The 23,446-nt window shown below is 47.5% G+C and overlaps 1 protein-coding gene across 2 annotated transcripts in view; it reads left to right on the top strand.

Annotated features, from left to right (window-relative positions):
- Positions 1 to 23,446, top strand: part of rsph3 (radial spoke head 3) — a 105,380-nt gene that overhangs the window by 70,132 nt on the left and 11,802 nt on the right. For both annotated transcript variants that reach the window (XM_038808176.1, XM_038808186.1), the window contains exons 7-8: positions 15,499 to 15,585; positions 22,655 to 22,736. In XM_038808176.1, the coding sequence (XP_038664104.1) occupies positions 15,499 to 15,585; positions 22,655 to 22,736 (169 nt within the window). The remainder of the gene's footprint in view (positions 1 to 15,498; positions 15,586 to 22,654; positions 22,737 to 23,446) is intronic.

Here is a 23,446-nt window from a genome sequence, read left to right as displayed (position 1 = left end):
ATGCACTACCTGCCCACTCCTCCTCCACCAGATTCCTCCCCCACACCCCCCCTACCTCAGAGACCCCAGAAACAGAAGAACCCCCCTCCCCCAAGAGTTTATGAGGAACTTCTTCACCCAAAGGGTTGAGAATCTATGGAATTCCTTGCCCAGTGAGGCAGTTGAGGCTCCTTCATTAAATGTTTTTAAGATAAAGATAGATAGTTATTTGAAGAATAAAGGGATTAAGGGTTATGGTGTTCAGGCCGGAAAGTGGAGCTGAGCCCACAAAAGATCAGCCATGATCTCATTGAATGGTGGAGCAGGCTCGAGGGGCCATATGGCCTACTCCTGCTCCTAGTTCTTATGTTCTTAAGAGACTCCCTTAATAGGGAGCCCCCCTGGATGCCCCTTAATAGGGAGACCACCCTTGGGATCGGCTAACTGAAGGAGCACCCCAGGGGGACCCCCTACTTAAAGGAACCTCTCCACAGGATCCCCTAACTGAAGGAGCCCACCCACCCCCACAGAAACCCTTTAACTGAAGGGATCCCAATAGAGCCCCCTTGACTAAATGGACTCCCCCACAGACCCCCCCCCCCCCCAACACAAATGAGACCCCTGTCTGGAAGGTAGAAAGCAGTCCAGACAGGTGCAGCAAAGAAAATTACAGCTGTAACACAAACCTGGAAGCTCCACCTGCCCAGTCCAAAAAGGAGAACAGCTGTGACCTGTGCTTTAACCCCTCAGATCCATTATCTTGCGAGCCTTTCATTAATTTCGCCTAGTGGGCTGTGATTGACAGCTTCCAAAAACAGCTGTAGCCTTGATTCATTCATCTCCCTTCATGGATCAGTGACTCTAAAGTGCTGAAACCCCAATGTTTACAACCACATCAAAGGGACGTAAGTGCATTCCAATCACTAAGTGCATTTCATTCACTCAAGCGTGTGATTGCAATGCATTTACCACTCTTTGATGTGAGGGTCGTGGACAGGATGGATAGAGAGCAGCTGTTCCCCTTAGTTGACGGGTCAGTTACGAGGGACACAAGTTCAAGGTGATGGGCAGGTGGTTTAGCGGGGATTTGAGGAAAACCTTTATTACCCAGAGGGTGGCGATGGTCTGGAATGGACTGCTTGGGAGGTTGCCTCATATTCTTTTTAAAAGTGCCTGGATGAGCACTGGCACAGCATTCAAGGCTATGGGCAAAGTGGTGGCAAATGGGATTAAATAAGCAGGTCAGATGTCTTTCATGCGTCGGTGCAGACTCGATGGGCCAAAGGGCCTCTTCACTGTATTTTCTGTGATTCTGTGAATGTCCCCGATTCAGTGTTAAGCTTTCTTGGGACATGAGTCATGCTGACCTCTTTCTTTACTGTAAATACTGACACACACCAGGGGAACTCTAAAAAGGGCTTTGTATAGCTAAAGCATGATTTCTACCCACTTGTTTGAGCTTTTTGATTATTTTATATACCTGTCATGATCATTCTAACAATCTATTTACCTGGGCCCCTCCCAACCCACCCCCCTCTCTAAGTGTCTTTCGACCTTCACTGATTCAAACTTTCATAATTTAGAAAGAACCCTGTTCTAGCCTTTCTTAGTCCAAAGTGGATGATTTTACATTTATCTACATTGAAACTCATCTGTTTTGCTCATTTACTTAAGCTATCAATGAATATATTTTTGTTATTTAGTGCAGTCTATCTTTGTGTAATGAGAAAATGTAAGATATATGCGCTCTATCCCATCACGCCAGTCATTAAGAAATACAGTGAAGAGTTGAGACCCAGTACAGCCTTATGGGACACCATAACCACACCTCAGCAAATTGGGTATCTGCCCATTATCCTTGCTCAGCCAATTTCTAAACCAAGTCAGTCATTTTATTTCAATTCTATTGGCATCAATTTTAGTTGGCAGTCTCTTATGAAGGGTTTATCAAAGAAGTCCATATAAATGATATACTTAGTCATCCCCCTCTCTACCACTTTAGCGACTTCTTCAATATATCCAAGGAGATTTGTCAGGCCCTTACAAATCTATGCTGGCTCTCTCTGATCAGCTGGAAATTGTAAAGGTCTCTAACCACCCTATCCATGCTTATGGACTGTGGGGTCTTGTTTTACCTCCTAATAAGAATCGGTAATCTGGTTGGTGGGAGGTGTGAAAAATACGACTTTATTGCTAATTACTCACTTGAATAAGAACTGAATAAAACCTTAGAAACAAAATAGCAAACAATACATAAAAAGTCAGGCACATGGCAAAAAGCATAAAGCACAAAAAATAAATTACTTTAAATGCAAAAAAACATAGATAATTCAAGAATTCAGAAACGAAGACCTCGACCACACGTTCTTATTTTTAGGGGAATTCTTATCTCTGGTTTAACCCCTCATTTACTTTCATTGGCTTCTAATTCTCAGCTGAGACCTCCTGAATTGTTCAAATGAATGTCTGTTACTTAGAGGATAGCTTGTTAATCAAACATTGGACATAACTTAAGATGGCCTGGTGCTTAGCGCCTGTGTGCGCAGTCTTAGGAAAATTACTGGATATGTTTCTCACACTTTCCATGTTACACAGCTCGGCAGAGTCCTTGCTGTAACTGATTAGTTGATCAGACAGAGAACAATGCATTCTTAGTGCTGAATACACTGGGGGGAAATAATGGTTAATTCATTATATGAGACAATGATTGGATTCCCACAGTCAAAATACTTTCGATATTTTTACCTCTTAGCTACATGCATTCAACTAGCACCTATATGAATAAAACTAGACCTAGACTCCATCATGGAAATATTGATTCAAATTGTCTTCCATCTCCTTGACACAATCATGGTCGATGAGGGAACTAAATGTATTGTCTCCAAATTTGCAGATGATACAAAGTTGGGTGAGAGGATGAGCTGTGAGGAGGATGCAGAGATGCTACAGTGGGATTTGGACAGGCTGATTGAGTGGGTATATGCACGACAGATGCAGTATAATGTGGATACATGTTAGATTATCTGCTTTGGTAGCAAAAATAGGAAGGCAGATTATTATTTGAATGACTGTAGATTGAGAGAGAGGTGGATACTCGGCGGGACCTTGGTGTCCTCGTGAATCAGTCGCTGAAAGTAAGTGTGCAGGTACAGCAGGCAGTAAATAAGGCAAATGGTATGTTGGCCTTCAAGGACTTGAGTATAGGACTAGGGTGTTGGTGAGCCCACACCTGGAGTATTGTGGGCAATTCTGGTGTCTTTATCTGAGGAAGGATGTTCTTGTTCTGAAGGGAGTGTAGCAAAGGTTTACCAGGCTGATTCCTGGGATAGCGGAACTGTCATATGAGGCGAGACTAAGTCGGTTAGGATTATATTCATTGAAGTTTAGAAGAGTGAGAGCAGATCTCATATAAACTTAGAAAGTTCTAACAGGATTAGACAGGGTAGATTCAGAAAAGAATGTTCCCGATGGTGGAGGAGTCCAGAACTAGGGGTCATAGTTTGATGATAAGGGGTAAACCTTTTAGGATTGAGGTGAGGACAAATTTCTTCATCCAGAGAGTGGTGAATCTGTGGAGTTCACTACCACAGAAAGTAGTTGAGGCCAAAGCTTTGTGTAATTTCAACAAGGAATTAGATTAAACTCTTGGGGCTAAAGGGATCAAGGAATATGGGGGAAGGTAGGATCAGGGTATTGAACTTGATGATCAGCCATGATCATAATGAATGGCAGAGCAGTTTCGAAGGGCCGAATGGCCTCCACCTCCTACTATTTTCTGTGTATGTTTCTATGTATGGTCATCAGTTTTCCACCATCCCAAATTTCTCCCAACTATGTTCTTTTTGCTAAGATAATTGTCAGTGTTTTGTTGATTTTGATATCCCTTACAAATTTGTTTTCATCCTACCTCTTTGCAGCTCGTACTATCTTTTTAAAAAATCCCTAACTGTTCTTTGCATCTTTCACATTCGTATAATTTCTTGATTAATAAGGGGATCAGGGGTTATGGGGAGAAGGCAAGAGAATGGGGATGATAAAACATCAGCCATGATTGAATGGCGGAGCAGACACGATGGGCTGAGTGGCCTAATTCTGCTCCTTTGTCTTATGGTCTTATGATTATGGTATGTCTTCTCTTATTTTTATCTTTGGTTTACCTCTTTATTCGGCAAAAGCTTTGTTTTGGCAAGTACACCTCTTGCACCATAGGGTATAAACTGGTTCTAAATAACAAATTCTTTCTGAATATCCCCCACCGTTCTTTGTCATTTTACCCATCAGTAAGATTATTCATTTTACAGTGGATAGTCAATGCCTCATCACATTGAAACCAGCCTTGCCCAAATCTCGAACATTAGTCACTATTTCATGTTTTTCACTTTCAAACCTTGCTATTGGGATATTAATTAAATCTGGCTCATTATTCACTACTAAATATAATATGGCCTGCCCCTTCAGCTCAGAAAACTATCCTGGACACATTCAAGACATTCACTATCTTTTGGCTATGCTAATCTGCTTGTCCCAATTTTTATGAAAGTTAAGATCCTCCATTTTCATTTTCTACCTTTTAATCCTTCAAATCCAGTTTCCATCCTCCCACAGTGTCAAACAAGCCTTTATCTCTGTGGCTGTGACTGTGCTTAACTACCCAACCTCATTCTTCTCAACCTGACCATTATACAATTTACCACACCATCCTCGCCCAACATCTCTGCACTGTTGTCCAGCTGGATGGTAATACCCTCATATTGTATTCTTTTCTAACTAGTCATAGCTAAAGCACTGTCTGCAATGGCTTCCCTTCCCAAGGATTTATCCTCGGATCTTCCTATTTCTCAACTACATACTGTGCCTTGATATCACCATCAAAAGCATAATGTCAGATTCCAACTGTATGCGCTACTGCACTCTACTACCTCTCTTGACCCCTTTACTGCTTCTGAATTGTCACATTGCTTGTCTGACATCCAGTAGTGGATGGGCAGAAACTTCCTCCAATTGAATATTGGGAAGGCCAAAGCTGTTGCATTTGGCTCCAGCCATCAGCTCTCCTTTCCAGTCACTGACTCCATCACCTTCCCCAATAGCTATTTGAGGCTGAACAGCTCTATTTCAATCCTATTTGGCATATTTGGGACAAGAGGTCCGATTTAACTAAATGGGAACAAAGTCCCATAGCGAGCGCATTTAGCCACGTGTTAGCCCACAATGTGAGGGACCCCACACCCCCAAACAGCCACACAGGGCAGTCCCGGCCCAATCACCATCACTCATAAAATGCCAGTTGGCACATTGGCAATGACAGCCTGACACCCAAGTGGCACTTCCAGTGTACCAGGCTCAGCGCCAAGAATCACAACACTATAAATCGGCACTCATGTTAGATTGGGGCTTCAGTGGGGAACGCATGGCCAAGGCTGCACAGAGCCCCGTTTTGTGCAATGAGGAACTCCATTCTCTGTGTAGCTAGAGATTGGGGGCACCATTTTTAAATGCCGTCCCAATCTCTGGAGCCCCGAAACGATCCCTGACCTCCCCCCAGCCCACTATGGGAGGGTCCCCACACTCCCCCAACACCCACACAGGGCACCCCCGGCCCAATCACCATCACGCATAAAATGTCAGTTGGCACCTTGGCAATGACAACCTGACACCCGGGTGGCACTTCCAGGGTACTAGGCTGGCAGTGCCAATGTACTAGGCTGGCAGTGCCAATGTACTAGGCTGGCAGTGCCAATGTACTAGGCTGGCAGTGCCAGTGTACGAGGCTGGCAGTGCCAGTGTACGAGGCTGGCAGTGCCAGTGTACTAGGCTGGCAGTGCCAGGGTGGTTGGGTGGCACAAGCAGTGCCAGGGTGCCACCCTTCCCAAAGGACATGCACCTGGGGAGCTCCGGTCCGCTGGGAAACCCCCACGAGGGCCGTTCCATCTGGTTCCCATTTGTGGATATGAATACTGGATGGGGCTCACCCGAGATCTCCGGGGCGAAGGAGATAGATCCCACGCCTCTGGAATCTGCACATTAAATTGAAACTAGCTGTCTCACTTTAATATGCAGATTTGCTAAAAGGTGATCCCGCCCACAATGGGTCGGATTTACATCACAAAACACGATCTCGCAAGGTGTTTTGAGCCAGGTAGATTCCGGGAGCAGTGTCTATCGGCCACGCCGCACTGCAGCACGCTGCCTTTCGGGCGCCATGTGGCCGTAAAACTACACCCTAAGACTACCTACTTACACCTTGACATCAGCTGACAATTCCCCTATCTTAGCTTATCTGCTAAATCGCTCGTCCATTCCTTTGTTACTTTTAGTCTTGACTATTCAATACTCTCCTGGCAGACCTCCCACCTTCCATTCTACATAATCAGAGACCGGGGCACTGGCAGTAATTTTCAAATCCTCTGGCCAAAGGTGAGATGTCAGAGGACTGGAGGGCTGCTAACATTGTCCCATTATTAAAAAATGGAGGTGGGATAGATCAAGAAATTATAGGCCAGTTAGTCTAACCTTAATGGTGAGGAAGGTACGAGAAAGAATTCTGAGGGACAGCATATATCTGCACTTGGATAGACATGGATTAATCAGGGATAGTCAGCATGGATTTGTTAAGGGAAGGTCATGTTTGACAAATTTAGTCACATTTTTGAGGAGGTAATCAGGAATGTTGATGAGAGTAATGCATTTGATGTGGTCTATATGGGCCCCACTGAAGTAAGGTCCCATGGAATCCAAGGCAAAGTGCAACATTGGATTCAAATTGGATCCAAAATTGGCTGAGAGGCAGGAAGCACAGGGTGATGTCAGATGGATGTTTCTGTGACTGGAAGTATGTTTCCAATGGGGGTTGGTGCTGGGGCCATTGCTATTTGTGGTGTACATTAATGATTTGGATTTAAATGTAGGGGGTTTGATCAAAAAGTTTGTGGCTGACTTCCGGTTGCGGCTATGCGGAGCTAAGCTGCACGTTCGGCAGCTCCCGCCAGGAACAGACTTTTGGGCTCTTTTTAGAGCCCCCAGCGGTACTTGTTCGACATTTCCCGACGTGGGAAGGAGCCAGCAACATTTCCCCAGCAGTATATGGCCTGGACCAGGAGTGGGACGAATAAGAAAGTGGTTGCAGCGCCAAAGCAAAAGCGAGGGAAGAAGCACAAGATGGCGGCGGGCAGAGACCAGGAGGCATGGAGGCAGTGGGCGCAGGAGCAGTAGGAGACTCTCCAGCGCTGCTTCAGGGAGCTTAAAGCGGAGCTGCTGGAGCCACTGAAGGCTTCAATTGACAAGCTGCTGGAGACCCAGACGGCCCAGGGGGTGGCGATCCGAGACATCCGACAAAAGGCCTCCAAAAGAGAGGACAAGACCTTAGGCCTCGCGGTGAAGGTGGAGGCGCACAAGGCGCTCCATAAAAAATGGCAGGAGAGGTTTGAGGAGATGGAGAACCGTTCGAGGCGGAAACATGTGTGGATCCTGGGCCTTCCGGAAGGGCTGGAGGGGTCAGACATGGGGGCCTATGTGGCCATCATGTTAAATTCGCTGATGGGAGCTGGGTCCTTCCAGGGGCCCCTGGAGCTGGAGGGGGCCCATAGAATATTGGCAAGAAGACCCAAGCCGAATGAGCCACCACGGGTGGTGCTGGTGCGGTTCCACCGGTTTGCTGACCGGGAGTGTGTGCTCAGGTGGGCCAAGAAGGAGCGAAGCAGCAGTTGGGAGAACGCCGTGATGCGGATCTACCAGGACTGGAGTGCGGAGGTGGCAAAGAAGAGGGCCGGGTACAATCGGACGAAGGCGGTGCTGCACAGGAAGGGAGTGAAGTTCGGCATGCTGCAGTCGGCGCGTCAGTGGGTCACCTACAAGGACCGGCACTTTTACTTTAAGTCCCCAGAGGAGGCGTGGGCCTTTGTGCAGGCCGAGAATTTGGACTCAAACTGAGGGCTGGGTGCGGGGGTCTCCATGTAACTGTGTTATATTTTGAGGGGGGAGTTCCCTGTTTAATGTTGGTTCTATGTTGGTTCTTTGTTGTTTTCAGGGCGGGTGGGGCACTGTTTTCTGCTTGGGTTTTTTGGATAGGCTCAAGGAGGGGGGCAGACCTGCAGTGTGGGGGCTGATGGTGTGAAGGGGGGTGGGGGCCCCGCGAGGGGACCGGGCCGAAAAAGGGAGAGGAGGTGGGGTCGGACAGGTGAAAAGCGCGGGCTTTTTCCCATGCTGAGGGTTGAAGGGGGTGGGGCCGGAGCTGGGAAGCGCGGGCTTTTTCCCTCTTGAGAGCGGGATGGGGAGGAGGAAAGCCTGCTGGTGGACACTGGGGAGGAGGGGAAGCCCCACGCTGGGAGGGGTCGGAGGAGTGGCGGGAGCAGCAGGAGTCAGCTGACTTGCGGGAGTGCAATGGAGGGAGCAACACAGCTAGGAAGGGCGCTAGCTGGGAGGGGGGGGGGGGTACCGGGTTGCTGCTGGAATGGCCAAGAAGGAGCTGGAGTATGTAGAGGGGGTTGGGATGGGGGTCTGCCGCCGTGGGGAACGGGCTGAGTGGGGGGTGCGGGCACGTGCCGGGCTGAGGAAGGGTAGTGGCTAGGCAGCGGGGGAGGGGGGCAGGTAGCCCCCTGATCCGGCTGATAACCTGGAATGTAAGGGGACTGAATGGGCGGGTCAAACGGGCCCGCGTGTTTGCGCACCTGAAGGGGCTGAAGGCGGATGTGGTCATGCTTCAGGAGATACACCTGAAGGTGGCGGATCAGGCTAGATTGAGGAAGGGATGGGTAGGCCAGGTGTTTCATTCGGGGCTGGATGCAAAAAATCAGGGGGTGGCCATCCTGGTGGGGAAGAGGGTGTCGTTTGAGGCATCGAATGTTGTGGCAGACAGCGGCGGGAGGTATGTGATGATAAGCGGTAAGCTGGAGGGGGAGCGGGTGGTGCTGGTCAATGTATACGCCCCAAATTTGGACGATGTGGGTTTCATGCGGCGCATGTTGGGCCGGATTCCAGACTTGGAGGTGGGGGGGGCCTGATACTGGGGGGGGGGGGGGGGGGGGGGGGGGTAGTCTCCAGGCTGAGTTCGACTTGTTGACCACCAGAAAGGCGGAAGCTCATGGAGGAAGGCACAGGGAGCGGTGTATGAATATGGGGAGAAGGCGAGCAGGATGCTGGCGCACCAGCTCCATAAGCGGGATGCGGCCAGGGAGATTGGTGGAGTTAAGGATAGGGGAGGAAATGTGGTGCGAAGGGGGTAGACATTAATGGGGTCTTCAGGGAATTTTATGCGGAACTGTATCGATCCGAACCCCCAGCGGAGGAGGGGGGGATGGGGCGCTTCTTGGACCGGTTGAGATTCCCGAGGGTGGAGGAGGGACAGGTTGAGGGACTGGGGGTGCCGGTTGAGCTGGAAGAGCTGGTCACAGGGATAGGGGGCATGCAGTCGGGGAAGGAGCCAGGGCCGGATGGGTTCCCGGTCGAATTCTATAAGATGTATGCAGACCTGTTGGGACCCCTGTGGGTTAGGACCTTCAACGAGGCAAGGGAAGGGGGGGTTCTGCCTCCGACGATTTCTCGGGCGCTGATTTCCTTGATCCTTAAGCGGGACAAGAATCCCCTGCAGTGTGGGTCATACAGGCAGATCTCACTCTTAAATGTAGACGCCAAGCTGTTGGCGAAGATTTTAGCCACGAGGATAGAGGACTGTGTGCCGCAGGTTATCCACGAGGATCAAACGGGGTTTGTGAAGGGGAGGCAGCTGAACACTAACATACGGAGGCTCTTGAATGTTATAATGATTCCGGTGGTAGGCGGGGAGGCGGAGAGAGTGGTGGCGTTGGACGCAGAGAAGGCATTTGATAGGGTTGAGTGGGGGTACTTGTGGGAGGTGCTAGAAAGTGTTTGGGGAGGGGTTTGTCAGGTGGATGAGGCTGTTATATGAGGCTCCAATGGCGAGCGTGGCCACGAATAGGAGGAGGTCGGAGTATTTTCGGTTATACCGAGGGATGAGGCAGGGGTGTCCCTTGTCCCCCCTGTTTTTTGAGCTGGCAATTGAACCCCTGGCCATGGCACTGAGGGAGTCAAGGAACTGGAGGGGGCTATTGCGAGGTGGGGAGGAACACCGAGTGTCGCGCTATGCGGATGACCTATTGTTGTATGTGGCGAACCCGGTGGGGAATGCCGGAGGTGATGAGGATTCTCAGGGAATTTGGGATTTCTCAGGGTACAAGCTCAACTTGGGGAAGAGCGAGCTGTTTGTTGTACACCCTGGGTACCAGGAGGGGGGGATTGGTAGGCTCCCACTAAAAAGGGCGGAGAGGAGCTTCAGGTACTTGGGGAGGGAGGGGGGGTGGGAGGGAGGGAGGGAGGGAGGGAGGGGGGGAGGGAGGGGTGGGAGGGAGGGAGGGGGGGTGGGAGGGAGGGAGGGAGGGGGAATGGGAGGGAGGGAGTGGGGGTGGGAGGGAGGGAGTGGGGGTGAGAGGGGAGAGGGAGGGAGGGGGAGTGGGAGGGGAGGGGGTGGGAGGGGGTTTGTTTTGGGTTGAAGGGACGTGTATATTTGTTCTTTGCTAATGGCGGGCGTTAATATATTTTTCTTTTTTATATACACGGGGCGGGGGAGGGGATTTGTTCTTTCTTTTCTTGGTATTTATTTTGTGAAAATTTGAATAAAAATTATTTAAAGAAAAAAAAAAGTTTGTGGCTGGCATGAAAATTGGTAGAGTGGTAAACAGTGAAGAGGATAGCCATAGACTGCAGGAGGATTTCAATGGACTGGTCAGGTGGGCTGAGCAGTGGCAAATGGAATTCAACCTAGCAACGTGTAAAGTAAGACAACTAGGGAGGGGGGCTAACAAGACAAAGGATTAAACTATGAAGGATAGGATCCTGGAAAGTACTGAAGATCAAAAGCACAGATCCCTGAAGGTGGCAAGGCAGATAGAAAAGGTGGTTAAGAAGACATAAGGGATACTTGTCCTTTATTAGCCGAGGCATAGAATACAAGATCAGGAGGTCATCTTGGAACTGTATAAAAAGCTGGTTAGGAACATCTGGAGTACTGCGTGCAGTTCTGGTCACCACATTATAGGAAGAATGTGATTGCATTGGAGAGAGAAGCAGAGGGGATTTACCCCGATGCTGCCTGAGCTGGAGGACCTGAGCTATGAGAAAAGATTGAATAGGTTGGTGGTATTTTTCTGGGCGGTGGAGGTGGTGTGGAGAACTTACCCCCACATCGTAAAAGGGAAGTTAGCTGGAAGGCAACATTTCTTTTATTCCGATTCAGGGGCAATTCATCTAACCTGCACATCTTTCGGTCTGGGAGTGAGACCGATGCAGACATGGGGAGAATGTGCAAACTCCACATGTGCAGTGACCCAGAGCTAGTATCGAACCTGGGACCTCGACATCATGAGGCAGCAGTGCTAACCACTGCATCACCATGCTGTCCCAGCTGGAAGGCAACATAGAATTTTCATAGAATATCATAGAATTTACAATGCAGAAGGAGGCCATTCGGCCCATCGAGTCTGCACCAGTTCTTGGAAAGAGCACCCTACTTAAGCCCACACCTCCACCCTATCCCCATAACCGTGCAACCCCATCTAACCTAAGGGCAATTTAGCATGGCCAATCCACCTAACCTGCACAGCTTTGGACTGTGGGAGGAAACCGGAGCACCCGGAGGAAACCCACGCAGACACAGGGAGAACAGGCAGACTTCGCACAGACAGTGAACCTAAGCGGGAATTGAACCTGGGACCCTGGCGCTGTGAAGCTATAGTGCAAACACTATGCTACCGTGCTGCCCATCCAGTAAGATGTCCACCCTGCTGCCATAATATGCCACAGGCAGGCTAAAGTTGTTGCGAGAGTGGGACTTCCGCCCCTCAGTTAGAGGAAGTCCTGTCCTTGGGTTTGGCTGGCAGCTCCAGCAAGTTCCAACAATGCCAGGACTCAGTAGTGGGCACCATCAGGCCTGCAAGAAGGAGCACAAAGAAGATGGATAGCTGATCCTGAAAGTTAAGTTCTGGACAGTCAGGGTGGAGAAAGATCCTGGTGCCTGATGTTGGACTGGGTGTTGGAGGGCAGATTGCAGAGAAGAAACGTAGGGCAGTAAACTCTTGGTGGGGGGGAGGGGGGTCAGAGGCCTGAATGAGCTGTCTCCCCGAATAGGGTGGCCCCTATCCTTCCTCCCCTTTTTTCATAACAGCCTGCCCATTCCCGCCTGCCTGCCCATGCTAATCATAATATGGCATAGGCAGTGTGTTATCTAATCAATAGCAAGCCTAATAGATTTTTAATTATTTATTGACATTTATAGGTAGGCTCCAATTTTAATGCCCTCCAACCTAGCATATTAAAAGGGTCAAGTCAGGGTGGGTGGAAAGGTGGCGAGCGGGCTATTCACCCAACCTATTTTACATGATCCCCTGGTGAAACCACACCTGGTGGAGGCATGTAAAATTCAGCTGTAAGAGATCTGCTTGATTTGTTTTCCTCTGATCTCCCCAACCCAAGCGTAATATCCTCAACTATTGTTCTGTCGACCAAGGATCAAGCAAGGATTAAGGCAAGGCAGATTTTACTAAAATAAGGCAGGATCTGACCAGAGTTGACTTGGAACAGCTTCTTGCAGGAATATCTACAGCGGAGCAATAGAGAGCATTCAAAACAAATGGGGAGAGTACAGGTCCAACATGTTCCCTGTAAGGGGAAATGTAGTAGCAATAAGTTCAGGGAACACTGGATGTCTGGGACAATCCAGGACTGGATAAGGAAGAAGAGAAAGGCTTTTAGCAAATCCAAAGGGAGAAATTGAGGCCCTGGAGGAATATAGGAAGTGCAAAAGGGAACTTAAGAAAGCAATTAGAAGAGCAAAAAGGGGGCATGAAAAAGGACTTGAAAATAAGATTGGGGAGAACCCTAAGATATTCTATTATACATTAAAGGGAAGAGGTTAATCAGGGTAAAAAGAGACGGGCCCATTGGAGACCAAGGGGGCAATCTGTGTGTGAAGCCACAGCTACAGTGCTAAGGTTTAAATGAATACTTCTCATCGGTCGTCATTGAGAAGAAAGAGGACTCAGGTACAGAATTTAAGAAATGGACCGTGAGGACCTTGAGCAGTTTTACACAAGAAGCGAATAGATATTAGAGATTTTGACGGGCTTAAAAATAGACAAATCCCCAGGCCCGGTGAATTGCATCCCAGGCTGCTGTGGGAGGTGCAACCTCTGGCAATACGAGAAGTGCCAGAGGACTGGAGAACAGCTAATGTTGTTCCACTTTTCCAGAAGGGAGGTAGAGATAAACCAGGGAATTACAGATCGGTGAGCCTCATGTCAGTGGTAGAGAAACTATTGGAGAAAATGCTTAAGGCGGGAATTAATTTCCACTTGGAAAGGCACAGGGATAGTCAGCATGGCTTTGTCAGAGGGAGGTCATGCTTAACAAATTTTGATAAAGTGATCCAAGTGTGTGGATGAAGGAAGTGCAGTTGATGTCGTTTATATGGATTTTTGCAAAGCCTTTGACAAAGCCCCATTTGGGAGACTGATTGAGAAGGTTGAAGCACATGGAATTCAAGAAACCTGTCAAGGTGGATCCAAAACAGGCTTAGTAATAGGGCACAAAAGGGTGGTGTTTGAGTAACTAGATACCGGTGTCCTGCAGCGTACCACTTGGATCAGTGCTGGGTCCAGATGGGTTGGTCAGCTGGGCAGAGCAGTGGAGATGGTATTTAACCCTGATAAGTGTGAGGTAATGCACTTTGGAAGAGGAAACAGGACAAGGGAGTGTGTAAATGAATGGCAGGACACTAGGAAACTCAGAGGAACAGATGGATCTTGGGGTAATCGTTCACAGATCCCTGAAAGTGGCGGAGCAGGTGAATAGCATAGTCAAGAAGACACATGTGACACTTGCCTTTATCAGTCGTGGCATAGAATGTAAGAGCAAGGAGGTTATGTTGGAGCTGTACAGAACATTAGTTAGGCCACAGCTGGAGTACTGTGTGCAGTTCTGGTCACCTCACTATAGGAAGGAGGTGATTGCACTGGAGGGGGTACAGAGGAGATTCACCAGGATGTTGTCTGGGAGGGAGCAGCTGAGTGAAAAGGAGAGACTGGAAAGGCTTTGTTTTTTTTTCTTTCGAGCAGAGAAGGCTGAGGGGGATATGATTGAGGTGCAGACGATTATGACAGGCAAAATAGGAAGCAGCTGTTCCCCTTGGTTGAAGGGTCAATCAGAAGGGGGCATAGTTTTAGGGTGAGGGGGCAAGAGATTCCAATGGGATTTGAAAAAATATTTTTCCACTCAGAGGGTGGTGAGAATGTGGAATGCACTGCCTGGGAAAGTCGTGGAGGCTGGAAACCTCACAACCTTTAAAAACCACTTGGATAAGCACTTGGAACACCATCACATTCACGGAAATGGGGGCAAGTGCTGGTAAATGGGATTAGTGCAACATTAGCAGTAGTTATTACAGGTACAGATTCGATGGGCCCAAGGGCCTTTTCTGCGCCTAACAACTCTGTAACTCTATGGTTAATACAAACTCTATTTGTATTTAAAAGTTGGGTTATTTCCAAGTAATTAATAAGATTGTTGATTAATCCAGCTCCTTATTATTGTTATGTTCATGCAAAAATATTTAGATCTTTTACTTTCAGGAGACTGAGCCCATTGAGTCATTTTTATTTTTGTGCTGTTGAGCCTTGGGGCTCTGAATGACCAAATATTTGTTGCAATAATTGACACATGGAAAATTAAGAGGAAATCACGCGGAAATGAGTTTGGAACAATCCATTCTCTGGCCACGCCTTGAGTTTACACCTCAAGAAGGTTAATTTAGCGATTATTCATAATGATAACTGTTGGAGAAAATGTAATTATTTTATCACACTGTGCCATTTATTAAAGAACTTCACTTTTGATTGTTCACTTAGACCCAAAACAGTTCTTTTGCATGTCAAAGGTTCCACTTTTCTCCCATGATTGAGCTACTTTTTAAGTAGGAAAATGAAATCATCTGTTTTTTAGGATCTGGTCCATTCCTAAATTGAAAACGTTGTTTATGTGCCGCTCATTTGTCCAGACATGGATGTGTGTTCACAATGTGGTTTTGAGTTATGTTCATTACTGCCTGTTTCATACGTTCATGAAATTCTTCATTCCACTTGGGAAAAGTACTGAACCTGGGGAAGAGCACCTCTATTCAGCTGGGAAACCGAGCATTCTATACTCCGATGTCAAAAATACCACGAAGGGTGGCGCCCATTACAATTCTTGCCAGTGCTGACCTGGACATACAATTAGTCATACATATAGAGTTCAAGAATGCACATAGCTTTGTAGCAGGTCATCCAAATTTTTACTGAACCGAAAAGAAATGATACATTGATCAGCACAATCATCTTGATTTTTGTATTTTTTGTATTTGTCATAATTTCTTAACTTCAAAATTATTCTGCTTTGTCATAATAATGTATCTTAGCGTAACCACAAAATTATGGTGTTGATTCAATTTTCACGGTTGGTTATTTTCTCATTTAGACGTTGAGAAAGTATTCCTGCCTTGGCTAATGGGAGAGGTAAAGAAATCAATCGAGAAGAGAATTCTGGGAAGAACTATGTTGGACAGTAAGTAACTGATCTTTCCAAACAAGTTTATTTCTGTTCTTTGCATAAACTCAATTATTTCATATGCAACAGGCTAAGACAAATTGTAAAAGCAAAATATCGCGAATGCTGGCAATCTAAAATGTAAACAGAAAATGCAGGGAATCTGATAGCATCTGTGGAAAGAGAAGCAAAGTTAACAGACCTTCAAAGATCTAGCACTGGAATTCTTTCCAAAGGTCACTCCAACTCAGGCTGAAAGGTGCCAAGATGGAGACAGCAGAAGTTCTGATCTGAATGGGTTGCATGGCCTCCTTTTCGGCAGTAAGGGTGCACGTTATGACGACCATAGATTTATTTGTGTAGCGTAGATATTAGGAATTTAAGGGGTAAAAGATGAAATGAGGTCGGAGATCCCCAACGATCTCATTAAACAGCAGAACAGACTCAAAGGCTAAATGGCCTATATTTATTTCTGTATTCCTGTTTCTGCCAATTTTACTAAGCCCCCCCCTGAAGTCTGCTACGACCATGCTTTCTATTTAGTATGCTGCCAAGTTTCATCTTTTCCGCAAACTTTGAAATTATCAAGTCATTTACCTGTAAAAAAAAAATGGTCCTCATTGCAACCTATTGGAGATTTACCCCTTAATAATCAGGGTGCTGCAGCAGTAATCTGAGATCGGGTCGCCCTGTAAAAATAGCACTCCACTCTCTGAGAAGCAGGACCTGTCAGGGAGATTAGATCCTACCCCTCTCGGGTCCAGCGAAAACCCTCGATTGTCGTTCCAAAAATTTCTAAGTGCCATTGAATAGTACATCAGCTTTGCTCTTGGCTCCAATGGTAAACAGTCCTTATTCTTCGCTGCCGGAAACGATGGAAATGCATCTTAACACTGCGCAAGATCACTACAAGTGTTCACGGCAGTTGAATTTTCCGGTCTTGCCGACGGCTCAATCCCACCGCGGGTTTCCTGGCAGCGTGACTGGAAATCAATGGGAAATCACGTTGACAGCAGCAGGACCAAAAGATCCCGCTGCTAGTCAACGGCAGGCCGCCTCCTGTCTCTAGGAAACATACCGTGGGGAGGCCAAGGAATCTCGCCCTCTTCTCTCTCCATAGGTGCTGCCAGACCAGCTGAGTTTTTCCAGCATTTTCTGTTTTTATTTCCATCATAGCGTGGCACCTTTAAAGCAGCGAGATCAACCAACCACGTGACCGACACTGGACCAATCGCATGGGAGCGTGCACACCCCAGCCAATGGGAATTATGCACGGGGTCCTGGGAACCAGACATCGGGCAGTGTGGATCAGGCAGCTGAAGTGTAAAGACTTGTTTTATAGTGTTCTGGTTCTGTTATCAAACTGCCTTGGCCTTTTATCAATAAACCACTTTGTTTACTACTGGAATCCTCCAGTGTAAGTCTCGAGCAACCACATTGGCGACAAGGTAAATGTTTTTGATCGCAGCAACAGTCGTCGTGAATCGAGGGGGCATGGAAGGGACAGTTTGAAAAGTAGAGAAGCTCCAGCAAGAGTCTGAATCATTTAAAGTGTGAGTGGAAATGTCTGTCATTGGATAACTAGACCCTTTTGACCAAAGGTTGAGTCATGGAGTCAGTACTTCGAACGGCTCCATTTTGTCTTTATCGTGAACCCAATCACAGGTAAGGATAACCTGAAGGAGATACTTCTGACAGTTTGCGGCCCAAATGTATAATTTGATTTCACATCCCCAGAGGCACCCCACTGGAAAGCTTTGACCAGATCGTGAAATTGGGTAAAGAACATTTCATTCCAAGGCCCTTGATTATTCTCCAACGTTATAAGTTTGACACTGCAGTGAGGAACCATGAAGAGTCTGGGAAGGACTCTCCATTTGGGAGACCTTGTACTCCCGTGGTGGAGGATCACTGTAAATGCATACTGCCGCTGGGAGCACCGATGACGAGCTATTCAGTAATTGCAAATGGAGCAGGAAGCGGGCAACGTGCATCCTGCACGATTTCCAGCATCGCTGGCATTTCATTCGCTGGGGTAGGGATTTGCCCTGAGAGTCTGACATGCTGGAGCATCTTTTAAGCACTCCATTTACAAAACTTTAATTCCAGCAAGAAGATGGCAACTAGTAGAGTTGCATCTCATTTTCTGGATGCCAACATTTATAGACTACTGGACACCATGGAAGAGAGGAGGGCCACTCTCCCCAGGATGGGTGGAGACCTAAACCTGCCCTTCTCAATCAGGCTTGGGAGGAGGTGGCAGAAGCCATCAATGCAGCCGGCATAACTAGATGACTGACATGCAATGCCATAAAAAGGTGACTACCTCCTTCAAGCCGCTCAGGTGAGTAGCCAACATTGTGCTCCTGGCATCACTCCCACCCTTCACCTCTCACACCTGCCCCCAATCTCCCATAGGCCAACAGTACCCCAATTGCATTTGCCTTACAGCCCACCTTCCACGAACCACCACCCCATGTATTGTCCTCTTTGGCTAGAAGCCTTGCGCACACATGCAAACAGCCACAAACCACCATCAAACTTGGGTTTCAGCGTCTCAATATAAATCCTTTCCATATCCCCATGGATAAAATGGCCCAGAACTGCCGGGAGCAGGAGAAGACCGGAGGGGCATTCCGGACATACGGGTCCACAACCTGTTTGAAGAAAGTTCATTCAAAATCACTGGGGAGGCCGAGGAGAGGGCAGTGGCTGGAATGGAGTTTGGCATGAGTCAAATGGTGACAGACCACCGTTAGCCTTCTTTGATGACGTGTTGAAAGGACGTCCCGAGGCGTGGTACATTGGCTAGATCATGCAGACGCTACGACAACGGATGAACGGACATCGTGCGACAATCGCCGGGCAGGAATGTTTCCTTCCAGTCGGGGAGCACTTCAGCAATCAAGGGCATTCAGCCTCTGATCGTCGGGTAAGATGAAGGTGGCCTTCAGAACGCATGACAACGCAGAATTGCTGAGCAGAAACTTATAGCCAAGTTCCGCACACATGAGTACGGCCTCAACCGGGACATTGGATTCATGTCTCATTACATTCATCCCACACCATCTGGCCTGGGCTTGCGAAATCCTACCGACTGGCTTGAGACAATTCACACCTCTTTAACCTGGGATTATCCCTCTCTCCAGTTGCTCCGTCTGGACTTGTAAAGACTTAATTAAAGACTCGCATTCAAAGTATCATCTTGCATCATTGAATTTGTCTATATATGTGTTTGTGTAACTCTTCATTCATCTGATGAAGGAGCTGCCCTGCGAAAGCTAGTGATTCGAAACAAACCTGTTGGACTTTAACTTGTTGTTTTAAGACCTCTTACTGTGCCCACCTCAGTCCAACGCTGGCATCTCCACATCAGGGGTTTGTGTGCATCTGTTCCAACTGAAGGGGGCATATTCAAGCACATTGCCACATTAGGCAAAGCGTGCCAATGCAAAACAAACAACAGCAGCAGCCAACTGAACATAATGGAGAAGGGTTCTGGAGAAGAGAATGCAATGATTTGGTTGAATGCAGTCCAATTGAATAAGACGACATCAATTGAAATGTTCTTACGGCCTTAAAATGGAAGTGGTAACCAGGGCTTCGGTGATTGTAGCGGGTGAGCAGACCTTTCTATACCTTTGTGCAGGAACACAGCCAAGCTTTCGACATACACCAGGGAGATTTTGAAGATTCTCATAACAGCCACACAAGACCCCAATGTCGTACAGGAGATTAATCTACCCTCGGTTGTCATTAAAGGATATAGACCCAGGGCGTGATCTACCCGAATGGGGACAGAGTCCTGTAACGCAAGATTAGCCAGGTGTTGCCCGGTGCTCGGAGCGCTGAGAAACACGCCACTATCTAACACAAATTCCGGGTAGATCAGGGACCTCAGCGGGGACTCCCCGATGAGACTACACTGAGCCCCATTTTCTAAGTATGGACACAGCATTTTAAAAGAAATGCAGTTGTAAAAACCTGGACTGAGACTGAATTTTATTCTTCACAAAGGCACCTTGACACATGTAACTCTTATAAACTCTGGCCTCACATTTCCACATTTAGGAGGGATTACCCCTTTCATCCTATCCCATTCCACACAAATGTTTAATGTAAACAATTTTCATTCTGACCTTTGTTTTAGGGAAGGAAACTTGTCATTAGAATGCTCCTTTAAATTGACAGGAACAAAGAGTTTTCACTGAAGTGCAGCATGGTGGCACAGTGGTTAGCACTGCTGCCTCACAGCTCCAGGCACCCGAGTTCAATTCCGGCCTCGGGTGACTGTGTGGAGTTTGCACTTTCTCCCCATGTCTGCGTGTGTTTCTTCCAGTTTCCTCCCACAGTGAAAAGATGTGTAGGTTAGGTGGATTAGCCATGCTAAAATTGCCCCTTAGTGTCCAAAAGGTAGGTTGGGTTACGGGGATAGAATGGAGGCCTGGGCTTAAGTAAGGTGCTCTTTCGAAGGGTCTTTTCAGACTTGATGGGCTGAATGTCCTCCTTCAAAACATTGGCGAAACAATGTACACAGTGCAAGGAGCACCAGAAGCTTCCCCCTGCAGCTCCACTGCATCCATTGGCGTGGCCAGGCCAACCAGGATCCTGACTCCACGTGGAATTCGTGGGAACTTTCCAAGGAGCCATGTATTTACTTATCAAGGACATCCATTCAAATTGGATGGTTGTCCATCGTCTGTCAACGACATCGTTGAGAGCCACTACTGAAAAGCTCTGACAAACTTTCAGTATCCACGGGCTTCCCGAGGTGTTAGCGTCGGACAATAGCACAGCTTTCATGAGTGTGGAATTCACCAATTTCCTGAGCTAAATGGAGTCCGCCATGTATAGGCCGAACCTTGCCGCCCATCATCTTCCAGATTGGCCGAACAGGTGGTACAGACTTTTAAGCTGGGAATGTGAAAACAGACCTCCAGTTCTCCACAAACCTGTCTGGCCCGTTTCCTTTTCTATTACAGGACACACCACACACCACTACCAGGGTGGCACCCTCGCAGTTGTTAATGGGTCGTCGGCTGCACATGTGGTTGAGCCTCGTCCTGTCAAACACTGGGAGAAAGGTCCAAGACCAGCAGGAACACTCCAAAGTATGACGACGCAGACCTGTCAGGGAATTTTCCACTGGTGACGCAGTCTACGTCTGGAATTTTGCTGATGGAAGAAAATCAAATAGGCACATAGACCACCTCACGACTGGTGGCGCCACCTTTGAAACCCAGTGAGGTGGATGAGTCCCTTGACTTGTAAATGCAGGAGGTTGACTCATCCAACCCCGAATTGGACATGGAGACTTTGCCAACAGTGGTCAAAACGGATCCGATGGTGGCCGTCGGCTTGAGCACGGTGGAACCACCCAGAGCTTTGTCCCGCAAACTTCACTCCCAGTTCATTATACCACTCCAGGCTGAGAGTTGCGGATGTTAGAGAGACAGCCTCAAACAAAGTGGACAAAGGATCTCCCCCTCCTGCCATCGAGATGGATAATGTGTCGGGCTTGGGGGGGATGCGGGGGTTGGTGTTATAACCTGACGGGAGACCACATGGTCTGCAACATGGTCCCTGTGGCCTCACCTGAAAGTGATCTCTCCAGATGGGGGTGATGGAGCTACACCCTTAAACAAAGCCCCATGGAACATAAATACCCCGGACCGGATGGGGGAGACCCTTTGGGGAGGAGGAGTTGTATTATAGCAGGTAAAATAAATATTGCGTTTTCTTACAGTCATAACTTACGTGTGGTTGCTTGCCTGGAACTTTATAGCCTCGGCTATAATCCCGGCCAGTGGGACGTTTGTGCAGGGTCCTGGGAGTTGGATCCTGGGCAGTGTGGATCAGGGAGCTGAAGAGTAAAGACTTGTTGTATTGTGTTCTCTGCCTGTTATCTAACTGCCTTTGCCTTTCATCAATAAACTCCTTTGTTAACTACTTGAAGCATTCAACGGTATGTCTTGTGGCACCACAATGATGTAACATTTGCAATCCTCAGTCCTCCACTGCCACTCCCATATTCAAGGAGATTGAAAGACTGTGATCTGAGCTTCTTCTAACCCCATCCTAGCACCTTGAGCAACCTATGGTGCACATCATCTGGATCAAATGCTTTATTAACTTTGGATGATGCCATTAAGCACCTCCTTATATTTATTTTTGTCCTTTCCAATACCTTTACTCCCCTCTCCTCTATTTTGATATTAATTTCACTCTCTTCCTCTCTTACGGAGAGGAGGGGGATTAATTTAAACCACCCAGAGCTCTCTTTTCGCTACCTATCCATAAATCCATAAACAGAAAGATGTATTTGATTTCCCCCTTTATAAGTGGTGGCATATTTTTCTCAACCCTTCGGTTTGGAGTAGTCCAATACTATATGAATAGCCCCATAGCAAACTCAAATATAAGGTAAAATAAGAGAGTTGGGTTTATTTTACACATGTAAACCTCAGGAAGGTGTTCTACCCCTTTGTGCGTTAATAAAATAAATGATGGATAAGGGAAAGAAAGGTCCAGGGTCCAGATTCAAAGTGTATTCCTTTCAAATGTGAACGTCGCCACAGTCCCAGAGGATCATAGGCTGCTCTCCCCTTTGAGGGCTGACTGGTGGTGAATTATCCTGAGGGTCACCACACCTCAGGCCAGGAGGTGTGGTGACCCTCATGAATAACCTCAGCCGGTTCGGGAATTGAACCTGTGCTCTTGACGTCACTTCACATCACGAACCAGCTGTCCAGCCAACTGAGTTAACCAACCGCCAGTGGATAACGGGCTCAAACCGCTGCAGGGTTATCCGACTTTCCAGAAGTGAGAGTACCCACGATGGAAGAAGGCAAGCAGAGATGAGCTAGTCTTTGAGGCACCAGTACAGGTGTCTGCTGTTCAGTGGTACCCAGTGTAAAGAAATTTAATCGATAGAAAAAATAAAATGAATGGATGTAGCTCCTATCCAACATTCAAGAAAGAAACCAGATTGAAGCAATCATATTGAGGGCATGCGTTACAGGAAAATAAATATAATGAGCTATGAAATTTCCAATAATTATAAATGTGTTTGTTCTTTGTCTTGCAGTAATACTTCGTCATGCGATTAAGAACAGAAACAAGACTTTCTCGGAGACTAAATCGAACGAGGAAACAGATCTCATATTCAGGTAAAGAAGGAATCCAGAAATTTATGTTCTGCAGTTTGCTAACCAGTTCTACTTACTTAATAAGCTGTGATGAAAATGGAAGTATGACATTGAGGCATTTTTGGCATAGTAAACTCAACAGTGCAAAACAATGTGCTAAGAACAATTAACAGTGCAAAAAAAGGCTCCGATCCCACAAGGAACTGCCTAATTACTAATTAACCCCCTAATCTACGTTACCCTTACCCCCCCCCCCCCCCCCCCCCCCCCCCACCCCTGCTGACAATTAATCTTCCGCGAATAAGTCGATGAATGGTTGCCACCTCTGGGCAAACCCTAACAGTGGCCCTCTCAGGGCAAACTTAATTTTTTCCAGACCGAAAAAGCTCGCCATGTCCGATAGCCAGGCGTCCGACTTCGGAGGCTTGAGTCCCAGGGAAGAAAAGGGCATAACATGGGCCTCTCTCTCCTCATGGACTCCCGGGTCCTCTGAAACCCCAAATATTGCCACCTCTGGACTCATCACCACCCTTGTTTTCAGTACCTGGGACATAACGTCCACAAATCCCTGCTAGTACCCTCTGAGTTTTGGACATGCCCAGAATATGTGGACATGATTCGGTGGTCCTCCCGCACATCTGGCGCACCTGTCCTCCAATCCAAAGAATTTACTCATCCAGGCCACTGTCATGTGGGCCCGGCCCGGTGGACGACCTTGGAGTGGATCAGGC

This window comes from Scyliorhinus canicula, chromosome 1 (assembly GCF_902713615.1).
Source record: "Scyliorhinus canicula chromosome 1, sScyCan1.1, whole genome shotgun sequence".
NCBI classification, from domain to species: Eukaryota; Metazoa; Chordata; class Chondrichthyes; order Carcharhiniformes; family Scyliorhinidae; genus Scyliorhinus; species Scyliorhinus canicula.
This window is presented reverse-complemented; position numbering and strand designations above follow the sequence as displayed.